This window comes from Platichthys flesus, chromosome 14 (genome assembly GCF_949316205.1).
Source record: "Platichthys flesus chromosome 14, fPlaFle2.1, whole genome shotgun sequence".
NCBI lineage: Eukaryota > Metazoa > Chordata > Actinopteri > Pleuronectiformes > Pleuronectidae > Platichthys > Platichthys flesus.
This window is the reverse complement of record NC_084958.1, coordinates 22497089-22524342: the sequence shown is the minus strand read 5'-3', so window position 1 is coordinate 22524342 and position 27254 is coordinate 22497089. Positions and strand designations below refer to the sequence as shown.

Here is a 27254-nt window from a genome sequence, read left to right as displayed (position 1 = left end):
CTCACCATCACTCTCTCTCCCCTCTCCTCCTCCGTTGATCCTCCTCTTCTCCTCCTCTTCTCCTCCTCTGCTCCTCACATCACCTCCTGGCATCGTCTCCTCTTATTTCTATCTCCGTCCCTCTCCCTCGTTCGCTCCTCGTCGCCTTTTGATCTGGTGGTTTTGAAACGACAGAGAGCTGTGGGAGCCCAGTTCCCTTCCAGCTGGGAGGGACAGGGAGATGGGGGGGGAGATGAAAGAAGCAGCTCCCCCCCACCTCCCAGAATCCTGAGGGTTTAGAGTGTCCCCCGAGGGGATCTTCACCTCGGGCTACAACCTGCCATCTCTCACTCACACACACACACACACACACACACACACACACACACACACACACACACACACACATACGCACATATTTGCTGTTCATCACCTGCTACCCAAAAACTAATTATACCAAAAATAGATCTGATCAGGTTGGACCCAGATGGTGGCTCCTTCTCAAATGAAATCCACCTGTTGAAAGACACACACACACAGACACACACATACTCACACTAACACAGACACACACAGAAATCAAAGATAGGGATCTCAGTTGTGTAAACTGCGCCGCGCTCCAAAGGTTTATCTCCAGCACGAGGACAATGGAGGAGAGACGGAGACGTTGGCAGATGAAAGGAGACGGAGGAGGTGGAGGAGAGAGACGAGTCTGTAGGACGATCAAAGACGGACGGATGAGAACGACATCGGCAGCTGTCGGCTGTCATCAGAGGAGGATCAGGAGGATGTGGAAGAAGAGGGATGGAGCTGATTATTGAGACCTGCTCAGACAAGCTTCTTTTAGAGAAAGATCCGAACCTCTGAAGTTCTACCTGAAGCTCCAGAAGCCGTTCAGGCCCCGGAATCAATCTATGTGATTAGATATCGGTTACGTCTTTTATTCTCGTTTAGAAAAGAGCTGGTGGAGAGTTGTGTGTTTTTGGATCATGTTCTCGATCATGTGCATCATCTTGTGTTTGTGCAGATTAGGGTTCAGTTGATTAAATATACATTAATAGACAGATATATAAATTAACCCCATAGTCCTGGTGAAGTGACTTCTCTCTCACAGGCCACACACACACCCTGTACTTTAGACAATGGGCTAGGCACATTCTGGAGTTGTGTAAATAAAGTCTCTGGTGAATCTCAGCTGTTTTTGGAACGTCAGCTGTTTTTATTCCCAGTTTACTGGTCCAGTGAAACTCCAGTGTCACTGGTTGTGGTGGTGGATAAACAGCTCTGGAGGTTTTCTGCTGAAGGTGCAGCTGCAGCAGAGCTCTGCCGCAGGAAGTGGAGAGAAGATGGAGGGGGAGACTTTCTGTGTTTCCTCCCAGACTCGTTTACCGACGCTCTTCCTCTCAGCAGCAGCCATTACACTGGGAGTCAGAATAATGGCCTTCAATCTGACAACTCTACCTCTGTGTGTGTGTGTGTGTGTGTGTTTGTGTGTCACCATTATCCGCGGCTCCCTTCCTCTCAGATGGGTTATTTGGGTTAGGTTAGTTATGTTCCTCCACGGCAGCGGCTCCATTGGGAGTCTGGTTCTGGATAAACGGAGCTTCTCATAACAAGCTGTGTGCCCGGCGGTGCAGCCGGGTCTTTACTGGGACGCCACACTGAGTGACATCTCCACCGGATCCCAAACAACCGGGGAAAACTATTTTTAAAATCAGCCTCAGCAATTTAAAGATGGAGAAACTTCCTGGTTCTGTGTCGTCGGCTTCTTATAAAGCAGCAGGTTGAACTTTTCACTCGTTCAATATTTTTTTTAAACTTGAGACAAAAATCCTGAATTGCAGATTGTTGCTCTTTGTGTGGTTCGGTGCTGACGTGACGGAATCGCACATGAAAATAACCGACTCGCCCACTGACACCTCAGCTGTCAGTGGGTGGCTGTGACCGGGGGGGGGGGGTATTTCTGCTGAACTCGCCTGAAACGTATAAACTTATGTGTATAAATATTTTATGTGTTTGTAAAGGAAGTTACACGTCCAAGAAAAGATTAAGTCTCCGTACATTCCTCACTTTTCTGGATATTTCTCTTGAAAGAAATTCAGTTGTTGAAAATGAAGGTATAAATGAAGTTGAAACTTTCTTTTTATGGCTTTGAAAATCTAAATATACTTCAATGGACTCCGTGGAGGATGAATAATGGATGAATGGACGTCCAGTGAACTGAACTGATTGAAAAACCCTTTGAACAAGCGTTATGGTGACTCCTGGTCCTCAGTGTGAAGTGTCTTTTGTCCGTCCCGCTACCTGTCTCTACTTCATTCTCTTTGAGTCTCTCTGTCTGGTTGGTTTTTAGCTTTGTTTCATCCCCACGGTATAAACTGTGGAGGGATGAAGTGATCGGATCTCTCCATCTCTCCACACTCCACACATGTAATCTCTTTGTTTCTGGAGTTCATGGAACTTCACAGATCCGGTAGGGATATGGTGCCTTTTGGTATTTGGGTTTTCATGAGATAAATATTTCAACTTCAGGTGATATAATCAAATACGTGTCATCTCCTGATCATCTCTCCATCACATCCCTCACTTCATCTCCCCGGGGGGGGTTCTCCTGAAAGAGGAAAAGTTTCAGAAGCTCGTCTCACTAATCTGAGTTTGAGCTCTGTTCGTTTATTTCTATTTAATATCCGATGGAATCCAGTCGGCACACGTTGTCCCTCCTCGGTGCTGTGACTCAAACGCACCCAAACAAATGGCGTTCACACCTCCTGCGATTCCATTTCCAGCGACACAAGCCGAGCTCTCCGGGGGAATCAACTCCCTGAAATGTGAGTTTTGAAATTGCTTATGTTCCTGATGAGGCCTCCACCCATCGCCCCTATTATTTCAGAGGAAATTGCGAAACCAGTATAGCCGGGGCGATACCCGTCTACCCGCCGCATCTGCTCTCATTTAATTGGATGGCAGGAGTTGCAGTTGAATTAAGTGGATTGCTACGGTAATTCGGGAAGTGCTGGAAGTCTAATTCTGTTCACGGTGATATTGCAGCAGCTCTGCCGGCGCCGGCACATTTGGTTACGGGCACAAAACTTTTATCTGACTGAGCAGGACAAAAGGCGCGGGGGGGGGGGGGGTTATGTGGCATAAAATTGACGACTATGCAAAGTAAGTACTTAATTTCATGAAGTCACAATAGGTCAAACGTTATGGAGTGAAGCTGGACTGACAAATAAAACAATCATGTGGTTATTGGAATATCATTTTCATTAATAGCAATATATCAAAAGTCCAATATACATTGAGTTAGTGCTTCAGATGCTTCAGACTCAGCAGCAACAGTTAACTGATCACATTATTTATATTATATTGTCCAGCTCTAGATTCAATCTGAATCAAAGACCTAAATAACAAAGGAATAAGAAAATATTCTCCCATTAATAACTGTTAACCATAAGTTACACAACAACACAGGGCAGTTTTAATTTTCCAATGAACTTTCCACCAATTACATAATATATTTTCTTTTATACCCTCATACTTCTATATTTTTTTGTTTTACAATTGAATATTTATATTGTTTTATTTATTTCCTCGATACTTAAACCCCAAACTCTTCAATCGTTATTAAAATACAATACAGGAAAGTATTTTCACAAATATTAACCTCCAAAACTCTAGTAAATGATTAATGAACCACTGAATACTTGATCTATACTCAAATTTCTCCACCGACTCATCTTAAAATCCCCAGAACAACACAAAACACTAAAGAAACAAACAAACTGAAGGACACACAAAGACGCATCGTCCCCCCCCCTCCCTGTGGAAAAGCCCGATCAGCAGTCGGGATGATTTAAACTCTGATAACGTCTCCTCGGCTCGATGAGTCCCGGAGTTATTGACGACGCCCCCCCCCCCCCCCCCCCCCGTCCGTCTGGATCCCATTATCAAAGTGTCTTCGGAGGAGACTAATTGAATTAGCACCGGGTTGTGTAATTGAACGCTCGCTTTAAAAGATGCATTGTTGCCTCGCGCGGCTCCGAGTGTGGACATCCATCAAACGTGTGTGTGTCTGGACTGACTGCAGCGTTATCAGCTCATTAGATGCTGATGGCTTCACATACCAGTAGCAGCCGGATGCAGATTCCCCCTCAGAGATGGTTTCATCCCAACACCAGCATCAGTGCAGCGGCGTGACCCCGGTGACCCCACCGGATGAATAAGACATGGAAGGTCCCGAGCAGCCATGTTTGATCATTACCTTCTCCGACACGGGGAATTGTGTGTGGGTCCAGTTCACTGATTGTTTTTGTGGGATTGTGAAGATGGACTTTGTGAGAGGAGCCCACCTGGGGCCCTGTGTGTGTGTGTACTGGTTTTTAATATCTTTGTGAGGACCAGTTTACCAGACCCAAGGAGTGAGGGCATTTTGGGAAAGTCAGGACCGATTCTCCACGATAAGAATATGTTCAAAAAACACACTTTCATGAATAGATTTTGATTTAAATGATAATAATAAATAAGCAAAAAAGATCTTCTCAACTTACGACCACAGGACTCCTCCTCTGAGACCAATCAGAGGAGGAGTCTTCTTCACTTTGAGGGTTAAGACTTGACCCTAGGCCCTATCCAGGGACCCTTGCCTACCACAGTTTCTCATTTGAAATACACAACATTGCTGGCTTTCAATGCTAACATGTAAATACAAGTCAAGTACACAGGAAACCAACCAGATGAACACAAACCAGGTGACGTGATTTGATTGGTCGGCGCCGGCACTTGAGTTTAAACATCAGGGTCCGAGCAGAACTCTGCAGCCAATAAGGATCAGGAGGGAAAAACCCAGACACATCCACTTCCGATCAGCCTGATGTCCTTAGAGAGATAGAGTTACAAGTGTGTGTCTCTGTGTGTGTCGTCTCACCTCCTTGGAAATTGAACAGGTTTTTTCTGCTGCCTCTTCCTGAGAGAGGTCGCACACCCACTGACCCAGAACCTGTTTCAGGCTCTTTGTGTTTTTGCTTCTCTCGTCACTTATTTGATCCGTGAGCTGATATTTCTTCTTTTTGGTTTTATTTTTCCAAGTTTCCTCTTGAGTTTCTATCGATGCAGTTTGAAACCCCAACAATCAAAGTCTCACCTGTCATCTTCTGCCTCAGAGGATGTTTCCTACACAAAGAGATTTAAAACACACACATTTACAAAGATGGAGGAAGACGGTGTGTGGTGTCTTACTTGAGCTGGAACTCCGTCTCTTTCATCCCTCTCTCCGGTTTCCTCTGAGACCCAGATGGTTTGTCAGGTCTTCAGGTTAGAGGTCAGAGGTCGAGGCTAATTTATATTCTCTGGTTCAGTGTTTCATCCTGTTGAGAGCATATGGAGCTCTGCTTGAGAGGACGCGGATCCCAGTGATGGATGTGTGTGCATCTGGGTTCGAGTGTTATAGGAATTAAATTTTAAGTAAGAAATTAGGACTTTTTTTGTAAATACTCTTCTTATCATTACTTGAGTTTTTTTATCTTTTAAAGGTTTTTCTATTTTGTGTTTTTGATACAGATACGTCTGCGTCACAATTCTGTTATACACATCTAGCGGCTTGACATAGACATTTTAAGAAATATAAATATAATATATGAAAATACAGGTAAGGCAGCCAAACATCTAAAATGTAAAACATCATCAACTTAATAAGCCTGAAGTGATTTATAACTATTCAAAAACTATAAACTTGTCGAAAGTACCTGATAAAACACGGAGTAAATGAGACGTTATATCTTTGACAGCTGTCGGTGTGTAGAAGTACAACTTCCTCGTGTAAAGTTAAAACCATCCTGAGGGAGAACCCAGTGAAGGTTAGAACGTCCACCTGCTGTTTACTCTAAAACACATTTGCCAAGTTTTTCAAAGTGTGTGATTCTTCAGCTCGTGGTGTCGACTTGTTTGTGTGAAACTTTACGTGACGGGAGACGTTAGCACCTTTTGTGCCGACGCTTGTTCTGAACTTTGACGTCACTCAAAAACTTCAAGCATCAAACCGAGCGATGGAAAACTTTCCTCAGCGTAATGCTATCGATAATTCATCATTCATATTTAAACAGATTTGGATGTTTAAAAATTTAACGCCGACAAGATCCAAGTGCGATCACAGTGAAGAAAGTATAAATGTTTCTGGATTTGAAAATGTATGTAGACTTATTTCAGATTTACTCCATTTCACAATGTTTTCTTTTTGTCTCTGGAGAATTCTTTTGAACATCATTCCTGCAAACAGCGCTCCCTCCTCTTCCTCCTGTCCCTCCTCTTCCTCCTCTCTCTCCTGTCCCTCCTCTCCCTCCTCTCCCTCCTCTTCCTCCTCTTCCTACTCTTCCTCCTCTCCCTCCTGTTCCTCCTCTCCCTCCTCTTCCTCCTGTCCCTCATATCCCTCCTCTTCCTCCTCTTCCTCCTGTCCCTCCTCTTCCTCCTCTCCCTCCTCTTCCTCCTCTTCCTTCTCTTCCTCCTCTCCCTCCTCTTCCTCCTCTCCCTCCTATCCCTCCTATCCCTCCTCTCCTTCCTGTCCTTCCTGTCCCTCCTCTTCCTCCTCTCCTTCCTCTCCCTCCTCTCCCTCCTCTCCTTACTCTCCCTCCTCTTCCTCCTCTTCCTCCTGTCCCTCCTCTCCCTCCTCTCCTTACTCTCCTTACTCTCCCTCCTCTTCCTCCTGTCCCTCCTCTCCTTACTCTCCCTTCTCTTCATCCTCTTCCTCCTGTCCCTCCTCTTCCTCCTCTCCCTCCCCTCCCTCCTCTCCTTACTCTCCCTCCTCTTCATCCTCTTCCTCCTCTCCCTCCTCTCCTTGCTCTCCTTACTCTCCCTCCTCTTCATCCTCTTCCTCCTCTCCCTCCTCTCCCTCCTCTCCCTCCTCTTCTTCCTCTCCCTCCTCTCCCTCCTCTCCCTCCTCTCCCTCCTCCTCTTCCTCCCCCCCGCCTGGCGTGTCTGGGACGATGTGGTCAAAGTGGCAGGAAGGCACTGGGGCAGCACTTCATTAATGGTGCAGCGTTACTCCACTCTCTCTCTCTCTCTCTCTCTCTCTCTCTCTCTCTCTCTCTCTCTCTCTCTCTCTCTCTCTCTCTCTCTCTCTCTCTCGCCCGTACTCGGCTCAGACCACTTCATTTGGTCTGAGAGACAGAAAGGACAGGCCCCAGTGGATTCTCCCATTAATCTTTAATGAGCCCTCGGGCATGAAAGCCCCCCCGCCCGCCTCTTTCCCCAACATCCAGGAAACAAACAATGACTCGACTGGAAAACACGTCGGCCGCCCATCGTCCTACCTGCCTTCCCATTAACCCCCCACCCCCCCGACTCACCCCTGAATTATTAATGTGGCTCTCCGTCTCTCTGCTCGGCCCACTCCCAGCCACGGGGAGGGGCGACGCCTTGATGGTTTGGTTCGGAGTGTCTCCCGCCGGACTTCGGCTGGGTGGGGCAGCGGCGGGGGGGGGGGGGGGGGGGGGGGGGGGTGATGGAGCAAAGTGGACTCATTCAAACGGCTTCTAACAACAACTCGAGTGTTGTCGGTTGAGATGGTGACTGTCACAGGTTGAGGTGATGATAGAGTCATCTGTTCTTTCTGGGCTCGTGGTCGAGAGACGACTCTGAAACGTGAAGTCTCCAGAAAGGACAGAGCTGGAAGGACAGGGACTCGAGTGTCCTTGAAGCTCACCTGATGCTGACCCATGTGACGTGGCTTGTTTCTGTTGTTGAACAGGAAGTGACAAGTTCAGAAGCACAATTGGGAGAAAACCAATCACAGAATTAGATGTTTGCTAATTGTCTTCATCGTCTTATTTTAATCATCTGGTTCCGGAGTTGATTAGATGTTTATTAACCTTTCGGTCGCTGCTGCAATTACAAGTATTCAAAAACTGTAAATCGTGTCTTTACCACGCAGTTACTATTTATGATTCTGTCTGTTTTTGTTTAGATTTTAATTCCACCCTCATCATTAGCTCCAGTTTTTCTTCTTCATTATCTCCCACACACTCGTCTCTGTCTGGAATCAGAGGAGAGAGTCGTTGGTGGGTGGACGGGTTCTTCAGAGATTCTGTTCTGTGATGAGTTCTGATCTCATTTGCTCCGATAGCGACTCGTGAATAGTGTTAGAAGCGTTTCTGAGGCTCTTTGACTTGTTATTGTTTCTCTCTCTTTGCCTCTAGTGATTAATCGTCTATACATTCACGAGCAGAGGGTCTCTGCAGCAGCAGTAAATGAATCAGGGGCTTGCATCATATAGCCGAGCACATTTTTGGCAGCTTAGAAAAATACCTTATAGGAATGTTGTTTTGATATAAGTCCTCCGTCCTTGGAATTCAGTCCCGCTGTCCAGGGATGAGAAGAACATCTTTGGACAAACACACTCGTCTCTTCAACACATGTTTAACATTTCTGAGTTTAGTCTGGAGAACCAGACAGAACAATTTAATAAGGAGTATTAAATTGTGGAGGAATAATAAGTCCCCAGTACTTTTTGTCTCATCCACTTTATGTCCTTGTTGTTCTGTTGAATCTTTTGAATTTTGAATAAAGACTGGGGGAGTGAGGAGAAGAGGCTCAGCTTGACATTCTTAATTTCTATTATTTGGATTCCGTATATTTAAGGTATCCATAGGGTCTCCTTAGAACCGCACGTAACTCTTACTGTATATATTGTTGTTCAATATTGTTGTTGTTTTTAAATTGTTGTTTTTATATTGTTGTTTGTACAGTGCACCAACCACACCAAGGCAATTCCCTGAATGCGCAAATATACATGGCAATAAAAATTATTCTGCTTCTGATAATCTAAACTTGAGGCAATTAAAAAGTCTTAAATATGTTAGAACATTACTCACAACTATTATGTCTCACAACAATTGTTTTGATCCAAAAACCGGGCCGCACAACCAGAGACAGACACACACAACACTTGATGTGTTGTGTTTCATGTTTTCATTGTGACAGGCGATGCCTCTGAGCAGGAGCCGAGTGCGAAATTAAAAAAAGACGGCGCTCACAAGTCCTTGCACGCCGTTTCTCACACACACACACACACACACACACACACACACACACACACACACACACACACACACACACACACACATTGCCCAAAGTGTCATGGCAACCGTATGGCAGCCACGGTAACGGCGGGCTCATCTTCATACTGATGCCGGTTGCCGTGGCGGCCTCCCCTCTCCGGTGTCGCCCTGAAATTTTAATGACCTTCTTTCTCTCCTCTCTGCTCGCTCATGTGTGTACGTGTGTGTGTGTGTGTGTGTGTACATTTGTGTGTGTGTGTGTGTGTGTGTGTACGTTTGTGTGTGTACGTGTCATGAGTGTCGGTATTCAAACAGACACACACCAAGTGTCTGTAGTAAACACAAGACGAGAACAGAGGCGATGTAATTTTGAAGGGATTTTAAAGGGCATGTATTTTTACACCTGTGGCCGGCCTCCTCCTCCTCCTCCTCCTCCTCCTCCTCCTCCTCCTCCTCCTCCTCCTCCTCCTCCTCCGCTCGGCTCCTCCCGGCTTCACCAGGTCAGCCCCCCCCCCGACTCTTCTTTGGCTTGTGAACAGAGTTTGTGTTATAAAAGGTTTTGGGACTTTCACAGTGTCGACTAATAACAGGGAGTCGGGTAACGAGCCGGAGAACAAGTGGGCGTCTCATCCCGTGTGAAATGTGCCGTTGTTTAGTTTTTGGCCGAAGTTTTCTCTTTCTGATATTTGTCGTTATGTGTGTCTCACCTCACTCGTCCTCTGTTTGTGTTTCCGTTGAAGGAGGAGGACGCCACAGAAGAAGAAGAAAACGGACGCATCGACCCGGTTGGACGAGCCGACTCCTGCATGGACCACGCCCCCTTGAGGTCACTCGAGTAAGTCAGTCCCTCGTGGATCAGGATAAAGGATGTAAACTGTCACCTGCACTATGAGTTGAACCTCTCTCGTGTCTCTCTCTATAATCTCTAAGTGTTTTAACCGTAGATCTGCAGCTCTATAATCCTGGCGTTGCTCATTTACATATATCTCCTCCGCGGGAGCAGAAACGATCCTCGCCACCAGAGCTCCGCCCACACACTTACCCGTTCAACTCCTGTTATTAACAACTTGTTGCTTTGTTGTTGTGCTCTGTTGCATGCTTCCAGTTTAATATGCAGGTACGGTACTGTTATTATTCCTGTGATTTTCTCCTTTCTCTCGCTTGTCAACAAGGACCTGTTCTCCCCCCCGAGCTAATCACAGTCATTCTCTCAAAGCTGTGAAGTGATTTAGATTTGACGTCTTACAAATTGTTCCTGGGTTTATGTTTTTTCGACAGACTAAGTGAAGAACGCTGCCTCGGAAAAGCAAATAGCTGCAACTGTATTCTGTGCTTTTTTAAATCGACCCTCTATAAATCCCCATATGAGCGTATTAAAGATGTCCTGCAGTCCAAACGGCTCCACCGCACTTTCATCTGAGGAGCAGATAAAGATGGAATTAATGTTTTTCTCACTTTCATTAACCCTGTGTTGTTTTCCAGCTCTGCAGAGCGTCAACCATCTTTATCTGCTCGCAGATAAAAAAGCATATTATCCTGCACACGCTGAGAATCTCCCCAAAAATGTATTTGTTTACAAAAGTATTCGTCTTCATCGTGAACAGCACAACTCAAAGCAGAAGGAAAACACTCAAGGTTAAAACGAGGCTTAGGATCAGAGAGGAGCCGACGGCGGGTTGATGAGACATTAAACATTTATTTTCTCCAAACAGGAGGCGATGGTGTGTGTTGTTTTGTGGTTTGTGGTGAACGCTGGAGGTTTTCAGGGAAGAAGTCGATAAAGATCCTTTAAAAACATGATGTTTCAAAAGGAGACGATACGTTTTAAACACATTGAAAAGACGACGCAGGATTCTAGATCTTATTAAATCTATTTATTTGGTTTCCCATCAGAATTTAGTTTTTATCGACGTGCCTCCTTTCTCATCACCTCCTGTTATATATTTTCTAAAATGTGTGTGTGTGCATGTTTGATTTATTTGGACTGCTGTGTTTTATTTGCCCTTTTTGTTTGGCTCCTCCAGAACCTTTTAATTTCTTTATTTAAACCATTGTTGTTTTTTATCGTCTCTTTTTCTTTTCATCATCTCACTTCCTGTTTTTGTTTCTGCCCACATGGTGTCACCCCTCTCCTCCTCCTCCTCTCCTCCCCACCCCTCACCACCTCTCCATCCATCACCGTCCATCCCAGAGACATAATCAAACTGGTGGAGGTGTCAAACGACGGTGGGCCCCTGGGGATCCACGTGGTGCCTTTCAGTGGCAGGGACCGCAGGTAAAGACCCAGAGCCACAGAGCTGCTCAGACAGGCCCGAGGTGAAGGAGACTTTAGGAGAATTTATATTAAAACGTTAAATTTATGGGTCTAGAAACTAAAAAATCTGCTAAATTTCTTAATAAAAGGTAGAATCTTTGAAATTGTTATAGAAAACCTTTCTGTAAATATTTTCTCACACCAACACTACAATTTACAGCTTTCGCAATTTATTAAAAACAGTTATTAACACCGTGAGCAGCTGTGACATCCTGATGACATGTGTCCGTCAAACACAATCGTCCTCCTGCTCTAGAAGGTAATTCACATCAATCCTCAACTGACCAAGCATCAATAATTCACATGATGCTAGCGTGATATGGGTAAACCCCCCCCCCATAAGAAAAATAAAGTGATGTTACCATTTATTCTTTTAAATTCTGATATGTAATCGATACTATATTTGACTAAATTAGAATAAAATTTTGCCTTTTTGTTTCGAAGAAGGTGTAAATAATATTTTTAGCTTCTTAGCGACATCCGACTGCCCTCTATGTGAACATCAGCCAATTTCGGTACTACAACTTTTTTAGGAACTGGGCATTATCTCTGATTTTAATTAATCCAACGAGGTCATAGGTGGTTTTAAAATGTTTGTTCATGTATCTTCAAATTATCTATATTTCTGTTAATGTTTAGTTTTACACAGGAGCGGGTTAGTAGTACAAAAATACATTCTATTCTAGGAGTAGAGGTTTTGTTTTAACTTCATGCAGTTTATTCAAGTAAATATACTTCAATTTTACACTTTTAACTTTAGTTGGTTTCTCTGAGTATTCAAGTAGTAATTTGCCTCATTAAGCCGATGACTCATTTTAAGTAAATTTTTGTAAAATTGTGGTAAAAATGTAATTGTGTGCTAATTAGAGCTTAATTAGAGGATCTAGAAGAAAAAAGAAACGTGACAGATGTGTGCTGCATTACTTCAACACATACCGGACATTCCTCATGTCCTCATTCGCTCACACACTCACACACACAGACACACACACACACACACTCACACACACACACACAGACACAGACACACACTCACAGACACACATGGGTTGCATGCCAGCATCATGAAGCCATTTGCCAGTTTACAGTGATCCATCATACTTGTTTAGAGTTTGCAGGTGACCGTCATATTTCTCTGCAGCTGCTGTCACATCGGCTTTACACGCTTCAAAGCCTAAACTGAGCAGTGCACGCTATACACCCATGCACACATGTGTACATACATCACATCCAGACGCACACACACAGACACACACGCAGCCGGAAGAAAGCTGTGATGGAATTAGAGTACTTACACATCTGGTTTAAATATATATAACGACAGCAGCCTGAAGCTCAATCTACAGTAGTTGGGTTTTCAGCCCTGACATTTCATTCTTATTGTTGAACCAGTGCTCCCAGTACAAATCTAAAGTCGTGTTCTGCCTGAAGCACAGATCCGACTGCAGCTACACAAAAGTCCAGAGTTTCTTTATGTACGACTCCGCCACCTCCTCCGAGACCCACAAATATGATCAGTGACAAAAACTCACTGTCGCGCCTTTATTGAAAATCAAGATCATATCACTTTTCTCTCTGCCAGACTCAATCAGCCTAAAAGCACATTTATAATGCACTTTTCTTTTATTGGGGAAATGTCAGGTTGGGCGTTATCCCAAGATTAAGATGGCCGGCTTTCATCAGTGAAATAGCCCCCCCCACCCCTCCCGCGGCACAAATCGCATTGTGTCCTCGCCCCGATTCAATCAGCCGAATTGTCTCTGAACTTTTCCAACTGCTGAACTTCTCTGTAATCACATTCCCATTCATAGTGGATTATAAACCTGAGGACTGGGGGGGTATTAAACCCTCAAAATCAACACAATTTACCTGCTCGCACCACCTCACATCCAAAGCCCCCACGCACACAGACACACACACACACACACACACACTAGAGGACTCGATTAGGTTTCCTGCCCCGCTGTTGATTTTCTTGCTTCACACTCGGGTCTATAATCCGCAGAGCGTCTTTTCAGGTGGAGTCAGCCCCTCGCCGCGGTGCAGGGGGGGGGGTTTAAGCCAGTTTGCCACACCGGATTACAGGGCGACAACCGTTGCAGCTCAGTTGAAGTCGTACGGTGCGACAGAGCAGCGTGTTTGCGCCACCAGGCTGTACACGTTTGATGCCGCGTCTTTCTGTCGCTCTCGTTTGTTTTTGTTTTTTTTTTAATCTGAGGAAAAGGTGAAGGAGTTGTAGAGGTTAGAGAATTAACTCATGTAAAGCTTCAACCCCGACAGAAACCAGTGGACTTTCTGAATGGGTTGATTTCCTGTGAATAGATTCCACCCCCCCCCCCCCCGGCACACCCCACAATCCCCCGCACCCACCCTGCCTCTAATGCAGCCTGACACACATGTCAACTCCCACATGTGAACAGCAGGGGCAGCGATGAGGCAAAGACTGAAAACGCTCCTCGAATAGCCACCAGGAGTATTTGCAATCACATTTGCATATTAGTAGAAGAAATAATACATAAATAGTTCATAAATAAACTCAATAAAACCATTTTAATAATTCAGGTGAATCATTGAGGTATTTGACAGCAGAGTTACTATATCACAAGGTCATTTAATCCTTCCCACGACTCTAGACTGTAAATAAATATGCACGTGACGCATCCTAACGCCCACTATCTGAAAATGGAGCCAAAATGTCAATCACCGCCATCTTGTGAACTTTTAGCTTCACTTTTCAGGAGCCGTCAAGTCGTCCATCTTTATTTACAGTTTATGCAAATGGTTTAAAGTCTATAAACCAGTTTACTCCAGTTTACCCTGGGTGTGTTACAAGTGTGTTGAATGTCGGTCCAGTAGATAATGAGGTGTAGCCCCCAGGCTGCAGGAGCAGCAGCCACATTGAACCCGAGCACGTTGTCTCTTGTGTTGACATGAACCTCTCCACGTTTCAGGACTCTTGGCTTGTTGGTCAAGCGTCTGGAGCGGGGGGGCAAGGCCGAGGAGCAGGGCCTCTTCCAGGAGAACGACTGCATCGTCCGTATCAACAACGGAGACCTGAGAAACATCCGATTTGAACAGTAAGACAGCGGGAGCCACCTCTGAGCTCTGGATGGGCTCCAGACCTCCTCTCTCTCCTCTCACACCTCAACCTCTCCTCTCTCCTCCTTCTAACGCTCCTCTGCTCCTCGGCTCCTCCGCCACCTGTCACTGAGCAGAGCTAACCTCCCTGTTTCCCTCCTGTAGGTTGAGCCCTGTCTCGCTGAAGCAGCAGCCTCTGCAGTGCGCTCCTCTCCTCCCCCCCCCCCCCCCCCCCGTGTTCCAGTCACAGCTCCACTGGACTCCTATTGTACCCCCTCTCTGGTTCCATCCCTCGGGAGGGAGCTGGGTTCAGTCTCCTAACATTCACAGCTTCTGCTTTTCAGCCTTGTTGGTGTCTCGTGCTTTCATTCCCTGCTAAACCGAACCCTCCTGCTTACCCCCCCCCCCCATGATGCATGCCCTGTTGAATGTCACCTGCAGCGTCAGGAAGCCACTGATGCATACATCTGCCTGATCTGTTTTTCTCCACACAGCATAAAAGCATATTAAATACAAGTGTGTTCTCATGTGAACGGGTGGTGAAGAATTCATAATTCTACACAAGTAGAGGTCACGCATGTCACTCACTAAACAAACAGGGGGGGGGGGGATGCAATGATAATTTTTCATTTATCTTGTTTATCTTCACTAAGAAGTATTTCTATTACTCAGTACAATGGAAGTAAAGTAATAAAACTACCTCACACATAGTATAATATGTTTTCAAGAGTATTTTTTATAATTCTAATACTTGTCGGCTACTCGATCCGTCCTGAAATCGTGAATATGGCGAGACGTGACCATCAGGGAGGGTTATTAAAGTCTGGGAAAGAAAATCGACTTGGAATTTCACTATAGACGTCTCATGGGAGGGAGGGAGGCAGGGAGGGGGGGGGGTGGGTCTGAGTCATCGTTCAGGCGTATACGAGGGGCTATAGAAATTCCAGGGGCCCGACGTTCCCCCCCCCCCCCCCCCCCAATGTCCGCTCAGCTGTCAGGGAGCGAGGACAGGAGCCACAGAATGCTTTATTGAAACAGGTGGTGCTAACAAGACTCGGGCGTCACCGGGCGCTGACAGCCGACATCAGTTTCCATTCACACCCGACTCCACGAGCTCTCACAGCCAACAGGGTTTAAAAGAGGATTTCAGGCATTTCCCCCCCCGACAGATAGAAGTATCCTTCATCTGGAGCCAAACGAGGGATTATGTCTGGGAGGGGTTCGCTCTCGTTTCTTAGGAAAATGCCAGCGTTGGAAAATAAGTATTAATTAACATGTCAGAATGTTCAGGTGGGCGATAATGGATTTAGCACAGAGTGGAGTTTATGAGTGTGTGTGAGCGAGACGGGCGGTAGGGGGGGCGGAGTTAGTGCAGACAAGTATGAACGGTTATTATTTTTAACAGAGGCTCAGGAAGATATTTAGAATGTGACAGGTGGGGATATTTTTGGGGCCGATAACGATATTAGGAGGTAAAAAAAACTACTGAAAAAGACTCTCCTCGTGTCAAAGAAGGATAAATTAGGTATAAAAGTTTTATAAATAACTGTAAATAAAAGAAAACGCAAATACAAACCAAGTATTTAGAAGTTAAATGAAGAATAAAATGTTTTAATACTGGCAAACGTTATCAGATCTGTCTCTAGTAGGTCAGACTCTAATGGATTCTGTTCCTTCTCTTCCTCCAGAGCTCAGAACATGTTCCGTCAGGCCATGCGCTCTCCGCTCATCATGTTCCACGTGGTGCCGTCCTCCATGAAGACCCACTACGAGCAGATGTCCCTCACCGACAGGAACCCGGCCTTCTCCTCGGGTCGCTTCAGCCCCGACTCCGTGAGCGGCAGCACCGTGTGCGGCATCGACCACACGCCGCAGAGGATGTCCCGACACGGCTCCCAGACGCAACCGCACTCCCACCCGCACCCCCACCCCCACCCCCACCCGGAACAGAGCGACGGCTACCAAACGCTGACGCACCCGGCGGTGTCCGCGGCCAAGCCTCCGACGGGGCACACCCACTCGCCACAGCGGGGGCTGAACGCCACGCCGACGGGGGGGTACGCCAAAAAGGTCGGGAGGAGGCTCAACATCCAGCTGAAGAAAGGTCAGAGGTCCCAGTCCTGACTGGATTCATGACGTCATCTAGTTTTTGACGTATCAGCCAATTTATTCCTGTTTGTGATTTCGGAGACTTAGCTGTCCAACTGAATAAACAACCCCCCCCCCCCATACACACACACACACTCCCCCCCCCACACTGCTGGCCCATCAGAACACGAGTAGCAACAAACACAGACGCAGAACAAAGTCTTACCGATGCTGTAACCGGCTTTAAACACATCCGGAGGCCAAGGAGCCGTTCGGTATCTGGGAGGTGGAGGTGCAGAGTGAAGGAGTTAAGCTTCCGGGTGGGGGGGGTCTCCTCGGTGCAGTCCTTGAGTGACAGCTGGCACAGGCGGTGCAGACCTCTGCCAACCGGAGAGCAGGTGTCGGTGCCAGATCTCAGCCGCTGGTCCCGGTGTTTTCTGTCAAACAACAGAACGAGTCTGACGGGCCGGCGCCATATACCTGGTGAAGGCCCCCCCCCCCCCCCCCGCGAATCCCTTCGCCCTCTCGGGGGTTGGAACCGAGCCAGAACACGGGAGATACAAACACCCATCTGCTTGTTGCATCTCGCGGCTCGTGGCTATTTCCACTTGTTCCTCCATCACACTTCTTCTTCTTCTCCTTCCTCCTCCTCCTCTTCTCCTCCGCCTCTCCACTTTGTCACCAACACCCGGAGAGGAAAACGCCGCACGCCGGGAGATCTGTTGTGTTCTCACTCCCGAGATGTTATCGTTCCTCATTCCACTTCTTGTTTGCTTCTGTCGGATCAACAGCGATTCCCCGAGAGGCCGTTTGGCTCGTCGGTTTTGTTTTGAGCACCGACTTTAAGCCTGCAGCTTTGAGCGCAGATTAAACTTGTGCGTTGTTTGTGTGTTTGAATCAAACACCGGTGTGATCGCAAATCCCGGGGAAGTATCAGAATCAATCAGAGAATCCCATTCTGCACAGGAGATTGCTGAGGTACGTCTTAATCAAGCTAATGGGAGTTTTAAAGATTCCTCCTCCCTGTTCAAAGCCGGGGAGGATAAAACACAGCACCCCCGCCTGCCTGTGGGAAGCTGATTGGCTCATCAATGTCGGGGATTAGGTGGAGGATGTGAAACAGAATTGATAAGTGTTCTGCTCTTCTCCAGTCAGTCAGGCAGGCAGGCAGCGGGGATCAGGGCCTGGACGCTGACACAGCAACACAACTCTTCTTATATCATCTTTGTTTAGGCCTGAATGTCATCTGGAACATTCTGTGTACAAAGCTCTGAAGAAGGAAGTGTCTCCCTCAGAGCTGTGGGAGGGCAGAGTGGGACCGGACTGGTTTCTTGTGGACAGGGGGTCGAGGAACAGAGTAGATTTCAACCTGGGCCTAATGTTTATATATGTGAGTTTGTAAAAGTACAGAAACTCTTGGAATCAGTGCATCATGCTCCTGAAGCTGAAACTATTCCATCCTGATTTAACTTCACTGAAGCCAAATGTCTCCTCAACCTGTCGCCCCAGTGAAGAGTTATACTGGTTCAGTACGAACTGGTTCCTTAGCTTTAGGCTTCCTGAGGAAACCGAGGAGCTCCCTCTTGTGCCCTGGAGATAAAACTAGATTCTCATCAGGACATCTTCTCTCCTCACTTCTCCTCCCACAGGTCCCGAGGGACTCGGCTTCAGCATCACGTCCCGGGACGTCCCCATCGGCGGCTCGGCGCCCATCTACGTGAAGAACATCCTGCCTCGGGGGGCTGCCATCCAAGATGGCCGCCTCAAGGCAGGAGACAGGTTGCTGGAGGTGAGGAGCTGTGAGAGTAAAACTGATCTCAGAACTGTAGTTAAAGCAGTTTGGTCCCCAGATCAGAGGAATAATGAAATGTGACGAAAGTCTGAATACTCCACATGTCTTTGTTTGATTATTGCTTATTATAAATTCATCAGACCACGCTGTTTATGAGTCAGTGTCTTATTCAGATAATTTATTACTATTTATTTATTCATATCAGAAGGTTAGTGTCCCTGTAACGTGTCTATCTATCGTCTCCTGCTCAGGTGAATGGAGTGGACCTGAATGGGCGGACCCAGGAGGAGGTGGTGTCCCTGCTCAGGGCCACGCCCATGGGGGGGGCCGTCGGGCTGCTGATCCTCCGCCAGGAAGACACCTTCCTCCCCCGAGAAGTGGTACGTCTGTCACTCTCCACCTCTTTTGAAACATTCCTTCAACTCTTCATCCTGTCGGCGTGAAACATCTCACAGTACACGTTTCCCTCCGTGCATGAGCGACTGAAGAGTTTTGCTCCTGTGCTGTCATGAGTGGCGTTAATCCCCCCCCCCAGCGAGTGGCGTGTTGTCTTCTCATTTCCCCGCTAACACCACACGCTAGCCGAGCATGCAGAGAGATTGTCCCGCTCCGTCTCTATTAATCAAGCCGTGTTCCCCCTCGGAGGAAACCTGTGGAGCTCCATCGTTTCTCTTTATCTCCTCGTCTCTGACTTTCTTTTAACCGCTTCCCTCATCCGCTGCTTTCGTTCTTTACTCTCCAGTTCTTTCTCTTCTCCTCTATCTGTGCGTCTCCACCGCTCTCGCTGTGTTTCGCCGCCGAGCCGACTTGCCAGGTTGATGGATGGGGGGGATGAACGGAAAGACGCAGGGCAGGAAGTCGACAGAGAGGGAAAAACACACTTGGGCTTGAATATCAATCAGGCAACATCAGGCTGATCACCCTGAGTGAACCGCCGTAGAGATCTGCTCCTGGATCAGCTGCTGTCACTCAGGCCGGGCAGATGCCACTCACGGCTCCTAGCTTCACTGATCCATGCAAACTGGAGCTAATTCACTTAGTGACTCGTCAAGTTGTGTTTTTAAAGTTTGATGCCAGATGCTGTTCTGCTTTGTTTTTTGCAGAAAAACAAGTTTGAAGCATTGAACGTGTGAAGTCATAACTTCATAACATAGCTTACGTGCTTTGTTTTGGTTCAGACCGACTTTATCAAGTAGGAATGTGAAGGAAAGAAACGAGCACCCCTCCGCTGTCTGAAAAATGGTTTCTCCCAGCCTCCTCCACAGTCGCTGGGGCCATTACAGGCACAAGTAGCCATTTGCTCACAAGTGCTGTCAATCAAAAAGTCTGATTGGTGGCAATTATCACAGCGGGGGGTGCAGCCGAGGCCATTGGCTGCCTGTCACCACGGGGGGAGCCGGATGAGAGGAAGTGGTCGATACTCGTCTCCAGATTAGAGCTCTGCTTTGAGTCCAGCTGACGGAGCGTCGTTAGATAAGCGGATTGATTTGATCCGTGGTCATCAGCTGTGGAGGGTGGAGAGGGGGGTGTAGAGACCCGAGGGAGAGGAGGTCCAGCAGCACCAGTATCTGGAGCTATGAGCTGGGATAGGACTGGTGGCTCAGAGGAAGAGGAGGCTCCACGTCGGCTCCGTTAACGTCATCATGTCATCGTTAAAAACATGAAACATGAGCTAAAAACAAGCTCAGCTGAGTTTCAGTGAAAACGGCAGATTGTCCTGGAGCATAGGTTTGAATTAATAACGGTTACTAAGCTTTTTATATTAAAGCTTAAGCAATGAAAAATACAAGTCAGCAGCTGTTGTGTTATTTCTACAAGTTGTGCCAAAGCTCAACAAATACACCGGTACATACTACTACTACTACTACTACTACTACTACTACTACTACTACTACTACTACTACTACTACTAACAATAATAATAACATAGACGTAATCCTTGTCCCCAGCTCCAGAACACCTTCTATGATTCTGACATTTTGTCCTTTTTGTCCTCATGCAGTTTCTAACCCACAGTTAATGTTTCATGTCTGATCCCACGTGCACCACACAGCACCAACATCTGTCTGCGCTTTCATATCTTGCACCGACTTTGATTCATCACGCTGCCTCCATTTATCCACAAGTTCCCTCACAACAATCTCCTTAGTGCTCAGATTCTCACTGTTAACATGTTGGTTTGTTCTCTTGCTGACTTTTGGTTCTTCTGTCCCTCCTCCCTCCTCCCTCCTCCTCCTCCCTCCTCCCTCCTTCCTCCTTCCTCCTTCCTCCTCCCTCCTCCCTCTAGAACGCCGAGCCCCAGATGCAAAGCCCCAGAGATTCGGTAAGACTCCACCAACACCAAACCCTAAAGCTACATCCACACTTCTGACTCATTTGATGTCAACGTTTTAAAACTGAAACCATCTCCGTCCACACGAGTGTTTTTGCTCGTTAACCTTTTTTTAAATTCTCGTCCACACGCCTGAAATCTCACATCATGACCGCTCATGCACATTGGTCATGTGTGTTAAGTTGGAATAAGACAGCTGAATGAAACCAGGAGTAAACTAGCTGGTTGATCAAAGTGCAAGTCACCAGTCGTCCATGCTAATGTTTGTCAGAAAACACTCGTTTTAATCTCCACCCAGAGCTGCTCACACAAATCACAATTTCATGGTTCATCAGTATGGAGCGCTCGAACCGTGCTGCAGAATGATTTGCTCCATCACTCCGCTCAGAGCTGTATTTGTCGGCTGGGGGGGGGAGGCACATATGGACGTTTGCTGTATTTGAAGGCTGAGGATCAGGTTGTCAGTCCGACCTGCTCGCTCGCTGCAGACTCACTCGGACGTGTGACAGGAATGACAAACAGTGTGTCTGGTTTCAGATTCAGAGACGGTCGTCCACGTCTCCGTGCTAAACAAAGACGGAGACACATTTATCTATAAGGAGGGCGACTTGACATTCATATCCACATGTATGTATATAACCGATCGCTCTGACGTTATCTTTGTTCGAGAACGACCCCGGCCCCTGACTGCAGGAGATGGTTGTAGCGTGAGGATCAGGTGTCAGGAGAGGAGCAGGGAATGTGTGCATTGTTCAAATAACTTAGGGAGCGTTAGGAAATATCTTGTTCATGTTTCTGTGTTTAGAAATATCATGGATTCTCATGTTTTATGTGTTTATGTAGCAAAATATGGTGAAATAGCAAGTAGATTTTTGTATTTCCTTCAATTTATACGGTACTTTCATCATTAATTATCTTTTATTATCTTTTATTGACGTACATAACCTCTAACCGCTGAGGTTGCACCGATGGTTTTGAAAATACTCCCAAGAAATGACATCACAGTGAGCGAACATATCAAAGTAGACACTGGAGGAGCATTTCTATTGAGTTCAAAAGGTTAAAGACTGAAATATCTGTTGCTTAATTCATATATAAATTCTTAAATAGACACAAAATACATGTTTTCAGTCCTAACGGATATTTGGAGGAGCTCGATCAAGGTTTTCCACGCTGCTCATGAGATCATTCCCCGTCTGGACGTCCTGAGCGTCACCCTCGACCCTAAAAGGATCCAGCAGCTGTTAGAAGCACATCTGTCTTCACTGCTCATATTAAAAAGCCATTCACATTTTCACAACCGCGTCATTTTCATACCGAGCTCGAGTTGTAATTTTACAAAGCGCACACTTCACATCTGGCCTCACCTCCAGTTTGCATCTGGCCCGGTGCAGGTAATTGGTCGGCGCGTTAGAGGCGTAATTGAGCGTTTAATCTGATTGGCGGTCGCACCTGCCAGCTGCGTGCAGGACCCTCCTCGTCATTAGAGGCAGGAGGCTGATGAGCTCTGTGGCGGCTGGGACGTCTCACGTGTCCTCAGACGTGTCCACACGTGACCACACCCGTCCTGCAGCATTAGATCTAAAGCTGAGCTGGACTCCGGGTTCTGTTTAAACCATGTCGGTCTTGAACTCTGTCATTTCAAGGAACAGCAGCAGGGACAGTTCCAGATGTTTCTCCTGTGTCAGAGTCTAACAGTTGGTTTTGAGCAGCTGCTGGAAGCTGCTTCTGTCTCCAGCTCTGACAGGACATCATGGGAACTGATCATATAACCTAACGCACCTCTCAGGGCTCCGGGAAGTGAGAGAAAGTGTTTTCTCTCTTATTTTGGGATCTTGACCTCCCTCAAAAAATCAATGTGACCGCCGGGCCTGGAGTCCGACAGATTGAGGAAATGCACCGTGGCCATGCTGTCTCCTCTCTGCCCCCATTTTGTCTCCTCGTTTCCTGCCCTCCTGCCTGAAAACATCCACATGAGCCTCTCCTCTTCTCCTCTCCTCCTCTCCTCTCCTCCTCTCCTCCTCTCCTCCTCTCCTCTCCTCCCCTCCTCTCCTCTCCTCTCCTCTCCTCTCCTCTCCCCTCCTCTCCCCTCCTCTCCCCTCCTCTCCTCTCCTCTCCTCCCCTCCTCTCCTCTCCTCTCCTCCTCTCCCTTTACCGGAACATCAACCACCGTAATGGACTCGGTACCTTTCAGATGTTATCTGTTGTCAGGCGTCTCATTTTAAACATCTCGCCGCCGCCGCCAACAACAACATCACAACAACACAACAACACAACACAGGCACCACGAAAGATGCTTTTCAGCTTTCAGCCTTTAATGGACAATAATCCATTGTCAAGTCAAAGGTCTGTTTCCTGGAGCTGAAGAGAGAATTGAAGTTTGAGCGGTGGAGCAGCAAATGATGATGATTTCAATATTAGTGTGTATAATGTTTGCGTTACTCAAATAGTCTAAATAATATGAGAGAATTGTGTTGCTGATCAGAACCAGGTTTGCTCTAATGTTCTCACTGCATCTGTTTAGTTTGGGCAGTTTTTACAGTGAATAAAAGTGCAATTAGTTAAAAATCTAAAATACAAACTTGCAGAATATAGTGTGTAATATATGAAAACAAGCTTTGGAGCTGGCACTGTTGAGGTCGGCCTGGCGTGACTCCTCCTGTGAGAGAGAGAGAGAGAGAGAGAGAGAGAGAGAGGGAGAGAGAGAGAGTTCCACCGCAGACAAAATGCAACAGCTGAAGTGGAAAAAGCACTCACTTCTAGAAATCGCTCCGGTGATCCAAACATCACCCACGTTTTCACAGGAGTCCACTAGAGGCTGTCATTAGCTGTGACGCTCTGGATTGTTGAATTCGTCTTTCAGGCGTGTGGGTGGCTAACACACACAGACACACAACCGCACACACACACACACACAGGCTGAATGTTCCAGACATTTTCCTGATGTCGTGAACAAACAATCTCCTGCTGTGTTGTCAAAGAAATACTCAAAATGGCTGCAGACACTTGATTCATAATGTTCAGATGCATCTGTGAACCTTTAACCTTCAGCCTCCCCCCCCTTCACCACCATATTCTTTCTTTATTCACATCCCTCCTGTATTCACTGACTGTCAGTGACTGTTATCTGAAGGGCCGAACTTGTGTCTAACTTGTTGACTTGTCCACTGCTCCCTTCAGCTACCGAGGCAGCCGGTGATAGCCGGGAAACCCCATTGGCTGATTGAGGTAACCGCCGCATGACATCACAAGCTTGGGGCCATTTTGCTGTATGGGGGGGGGAACAGGCAGATGAGATACTTTGGCCGGCAGCACAAATAGACTGGGAGTCATTTAAGTAATTTGCTGCTTTGCCAATGGGCTGTAAAAACAAAACACTTCAGTGGGTTCTCTCTCTCTCTCTCTCTCTCTCTCGCTCTCGCTCTCGCTCTCTCTCTCTCTCTCTCACTCGTTGTCTGTTCAATTTGCTTCTTTTAGTTCTCTTTTTTCTGCCTCTTTGTTACGACTCTTCATCTCTTTATTTCCCTCCATTCACTCTCTCCTCCCCATTTCCTTCTCTCGCTCGCACACACAGACACACACACTCGCAGACACACACACACACTTAAAGACGCAAATCCTCTTCCCCGCACCTGGCTCCGACAATAGAGCTCTGATCAAAAGCATCTGTCTTTACACGCCTGCCCTGATAGTCCTATAATAGACCCATAACGCGAACATTCAGCTCCATTGTTTACGCCATTAGTCACACGGGCTTATGGAAAACGACTGCAGTGCTGCATTGAAGAGCTTCAGATGCTCTCTGACACACGGGCACGTTTCCTCTCCACGTTGAGGAGCAACAATCTGTTGATGGAGGTGTTACTGAGGCCGTCTCTAAGCATGACACAGCAGATATCTTGCTTTATATTGTTGTTTTAAAGATAAAATATGTAACAATTCCTCATTGAAATGTCTATATTCAACATTTCTTTTACTTGTTCTTACGTTATCCAAGAGATCTTTAACAATATTCAGATCCAAAGAAATCTTCAATTTTATCCAAGGTGGCGTGACGTTTAAATTTTGGTCGCATTTGGATTTTCCCGTCTCTACGATAACTTCCGATAACTCCCATGATCCCACGCTGTCTCATGACATCATCAAACTAAGTCATGATTGAGAGAACCCCTAGTGGTAGGAGTTACACATTGTACATTTAACAGCTACTGAATTATTAATACTTTCCCATGAAGCTTATTATTATGTCACAAAATATAAGTGTTTCACTAAATGAGTTAATTTGCTTTAGTCGCGTTTCACCATCGAGGTTTTATCACAACGGGGAGTCGCTCTCTAAAAGTTGTGTAACTTTTGTTTGGCTATTCGTGTGATGGCGTCGCAGCAGTGATTAATGGCTGCAGCTCCGTGGCAGCAGGTTCGATGCTGTTCCCGTGTTGTGTCGCGGCCCGTTGGTGACACGTACGAGTCAATCAGAGAGGGCCGCTCTACCACAGAACAGCTCTGCGGCTTAATTAAAGTGATGTTTCAAGCTGCCACCTGGCCAACACACACACACACACACACACACACACACACACACACACACACACACACACACACACACACACTTCAGCCACCCATACAGCACATACTCCACACACAATTCTCACAGTATACAGTTACACAGACCATACTGAGGCTTTCACACATTAAAGAATACACACACACAAACACACACACACACACACTCACATTAGCCATATGGCGAACTTCACACAAAACACCTCTTACACATTCGCACACAAGTACACTCGCACATACGTGGAGAGGGTGCGAGCAGCTGCTGATGTAATTGCTCCGGGTTGGACGAGGTTATGAATGGTTTCTAGTGGAGCTGCAGAGGGCGAGTTACATTGTGTTGCACTGTGAAAGAGAGAGAGAGAGAGAGAGAAGAGGGCAGCTGATTAGTTCTGGACAACAAGTGTGAAGTGTGTGTATCGGTTATTCTGTCACATGCTGTATTCTCTTGTGTGTCTGCACGCACTTATTCACACACACACACACACACACACACACACACACAGTATATAAGGACGACATTTGCAGCGAGTGCACACGCTGCTTTGCGTGTTTATAATGACACGCATCCACTTATAGACACGCATGGACCTGCGGGCGATCTCTCTCTCTCACACACACACACACACAAACATACACACACACACACAGACAGACACACACACACACCTGCCTTCCCCAGTGCTCCACGCTGAGCCAGTCTCTGCTCCGTCGATCACACCGGTATTTGATATTCATGGTCTATCAGCATGGAGCTACAGCGAGACGTGTCAGAGAGAGCGAGAGGAGGGGGGGGGGAGGACAGGTGAGGGGGGGAAATAGAGGCAGACATGAAAAGAGGGAAGAGGAGGGGGAGTGTGGCAGAGAGATGGAGAAAAAGAGGAGCGAGATGGAGAGAGAGATTTTCATTTTAGAATCTGGGGTTTATTTTAGGAGGAGGCAAGAAAAACAGACCGAGGAATAACGGTGCACAGGTGGTGGTGGTGTGTGTGTGTGTGTGTGGGGGGGGGGGGGGGGTCCACGGCAGGGGAGTGAGACGCGGGGGTGAGAGTGGGGGGGATAAATGAAGCGATAGTGAGTAAGGGAGGAGTAGGGAGATAGCGTATGAATTACAGGAGATGGGTTGTGCCACAGTTGGCAGCCAACAATGTTCTGCACGCCCGACTTCCCTCGACCAATTACAACCTCCACTGCCTCCCTCTCACCTTTCCCCCCCACTCCCTCCCCCCATCTCTTTCTCTCCACCTCCACCTTTTTCTTTTGCCAGTCCCCCCTCCCCCCCTTTCTCCTCGGCTCCTCACCTCTTCATCCCCCCCCCTCCCTCCAGCCCATCACTCTTCTTCTTCCTCACCTTCGCTCCACTTTCTTTCCTCCCTCCTCGCCCCCTTTTTTTGTTTTTAAATCCTCTTTCCTCTCTCGTATAATAATAATTATAATAACGATGATACGATTTAAATATATAACACATTTAAAGGAACATGGCTGAACAAATAGTCCAACACTCAAATACCATGTATGTTATTTTCCATCAGTTAATTCCCAGGTCTATTAGTTACGTACAAGGCCGTTAAACAAAATACATTTTCTAATTAAATATAATCCCACTTCACTGATGATAGAATGATGTAGTTGCTTGGTAGAGTCCCCGGGTGAATCATGGCTGTGGACCAGGAAGCTGCTGAATGTAGGAAATTCAAAGATATGATCGGCTGAGAATCATTACTCTTCATAGTTTGTGGTTTTATTATCGTTGTAGTGGAAACTCTTTGGTCTCAATATAAATGATGTGTGCTGGTAACATTAAACATTAAAAAAGACAATATCTCCGTTTAGTGTTAAATCACAGAATTCATTTTACGTTGACTTGTGTGTAAATTTGATTACATTCTTTTCTTTATTAAAGATATTGTTCATCTGTAAATCCCTCGTATCAGTAACCACATGTCACGACCTTGAAATGACTTTACAGTGGTTTCATCTTTATGAGTTATTATAACAAGGCTCTTCTCTGCTTCTGTTTTCCTACTCAAGACCATTTCAGGTTCAAGATGATAAAGTAATTGT

The 27254-nt window shown here is 46.6% G+C and overlaps 1 protein-coding gene across 1 annotated transcript in view; it reads left to right on the top strand.

The window, feature by feature from the left end:
• pard3ab (par-3 family cell polarity regulator alpha, b) overlaps positions 1-27254 on the top strand; it is a gene marked incomplete in the record, with an annotated part of 167119 nt that overhangs the window by 78741 nt on the left and 61124 nt on the right. The window contains 8 exon segments of the mRNA XM_062404070.1: positions 9767-9861; positions 11218-11301; positions 14292-14417; positions 16107-16522; positions 18156-18295; positions 18550-18678; positions 20586-20621; positions 23811-23858. Coding sequence (XP_062260054.1) covers positions 9767-9861; positions 11218-11301; positions 14292-14417; positions 16107-16522; positions 18156-18295; positions 18550-18678; positions 20586-20621; positions 23811-23858 — 1074 coding nt within the window.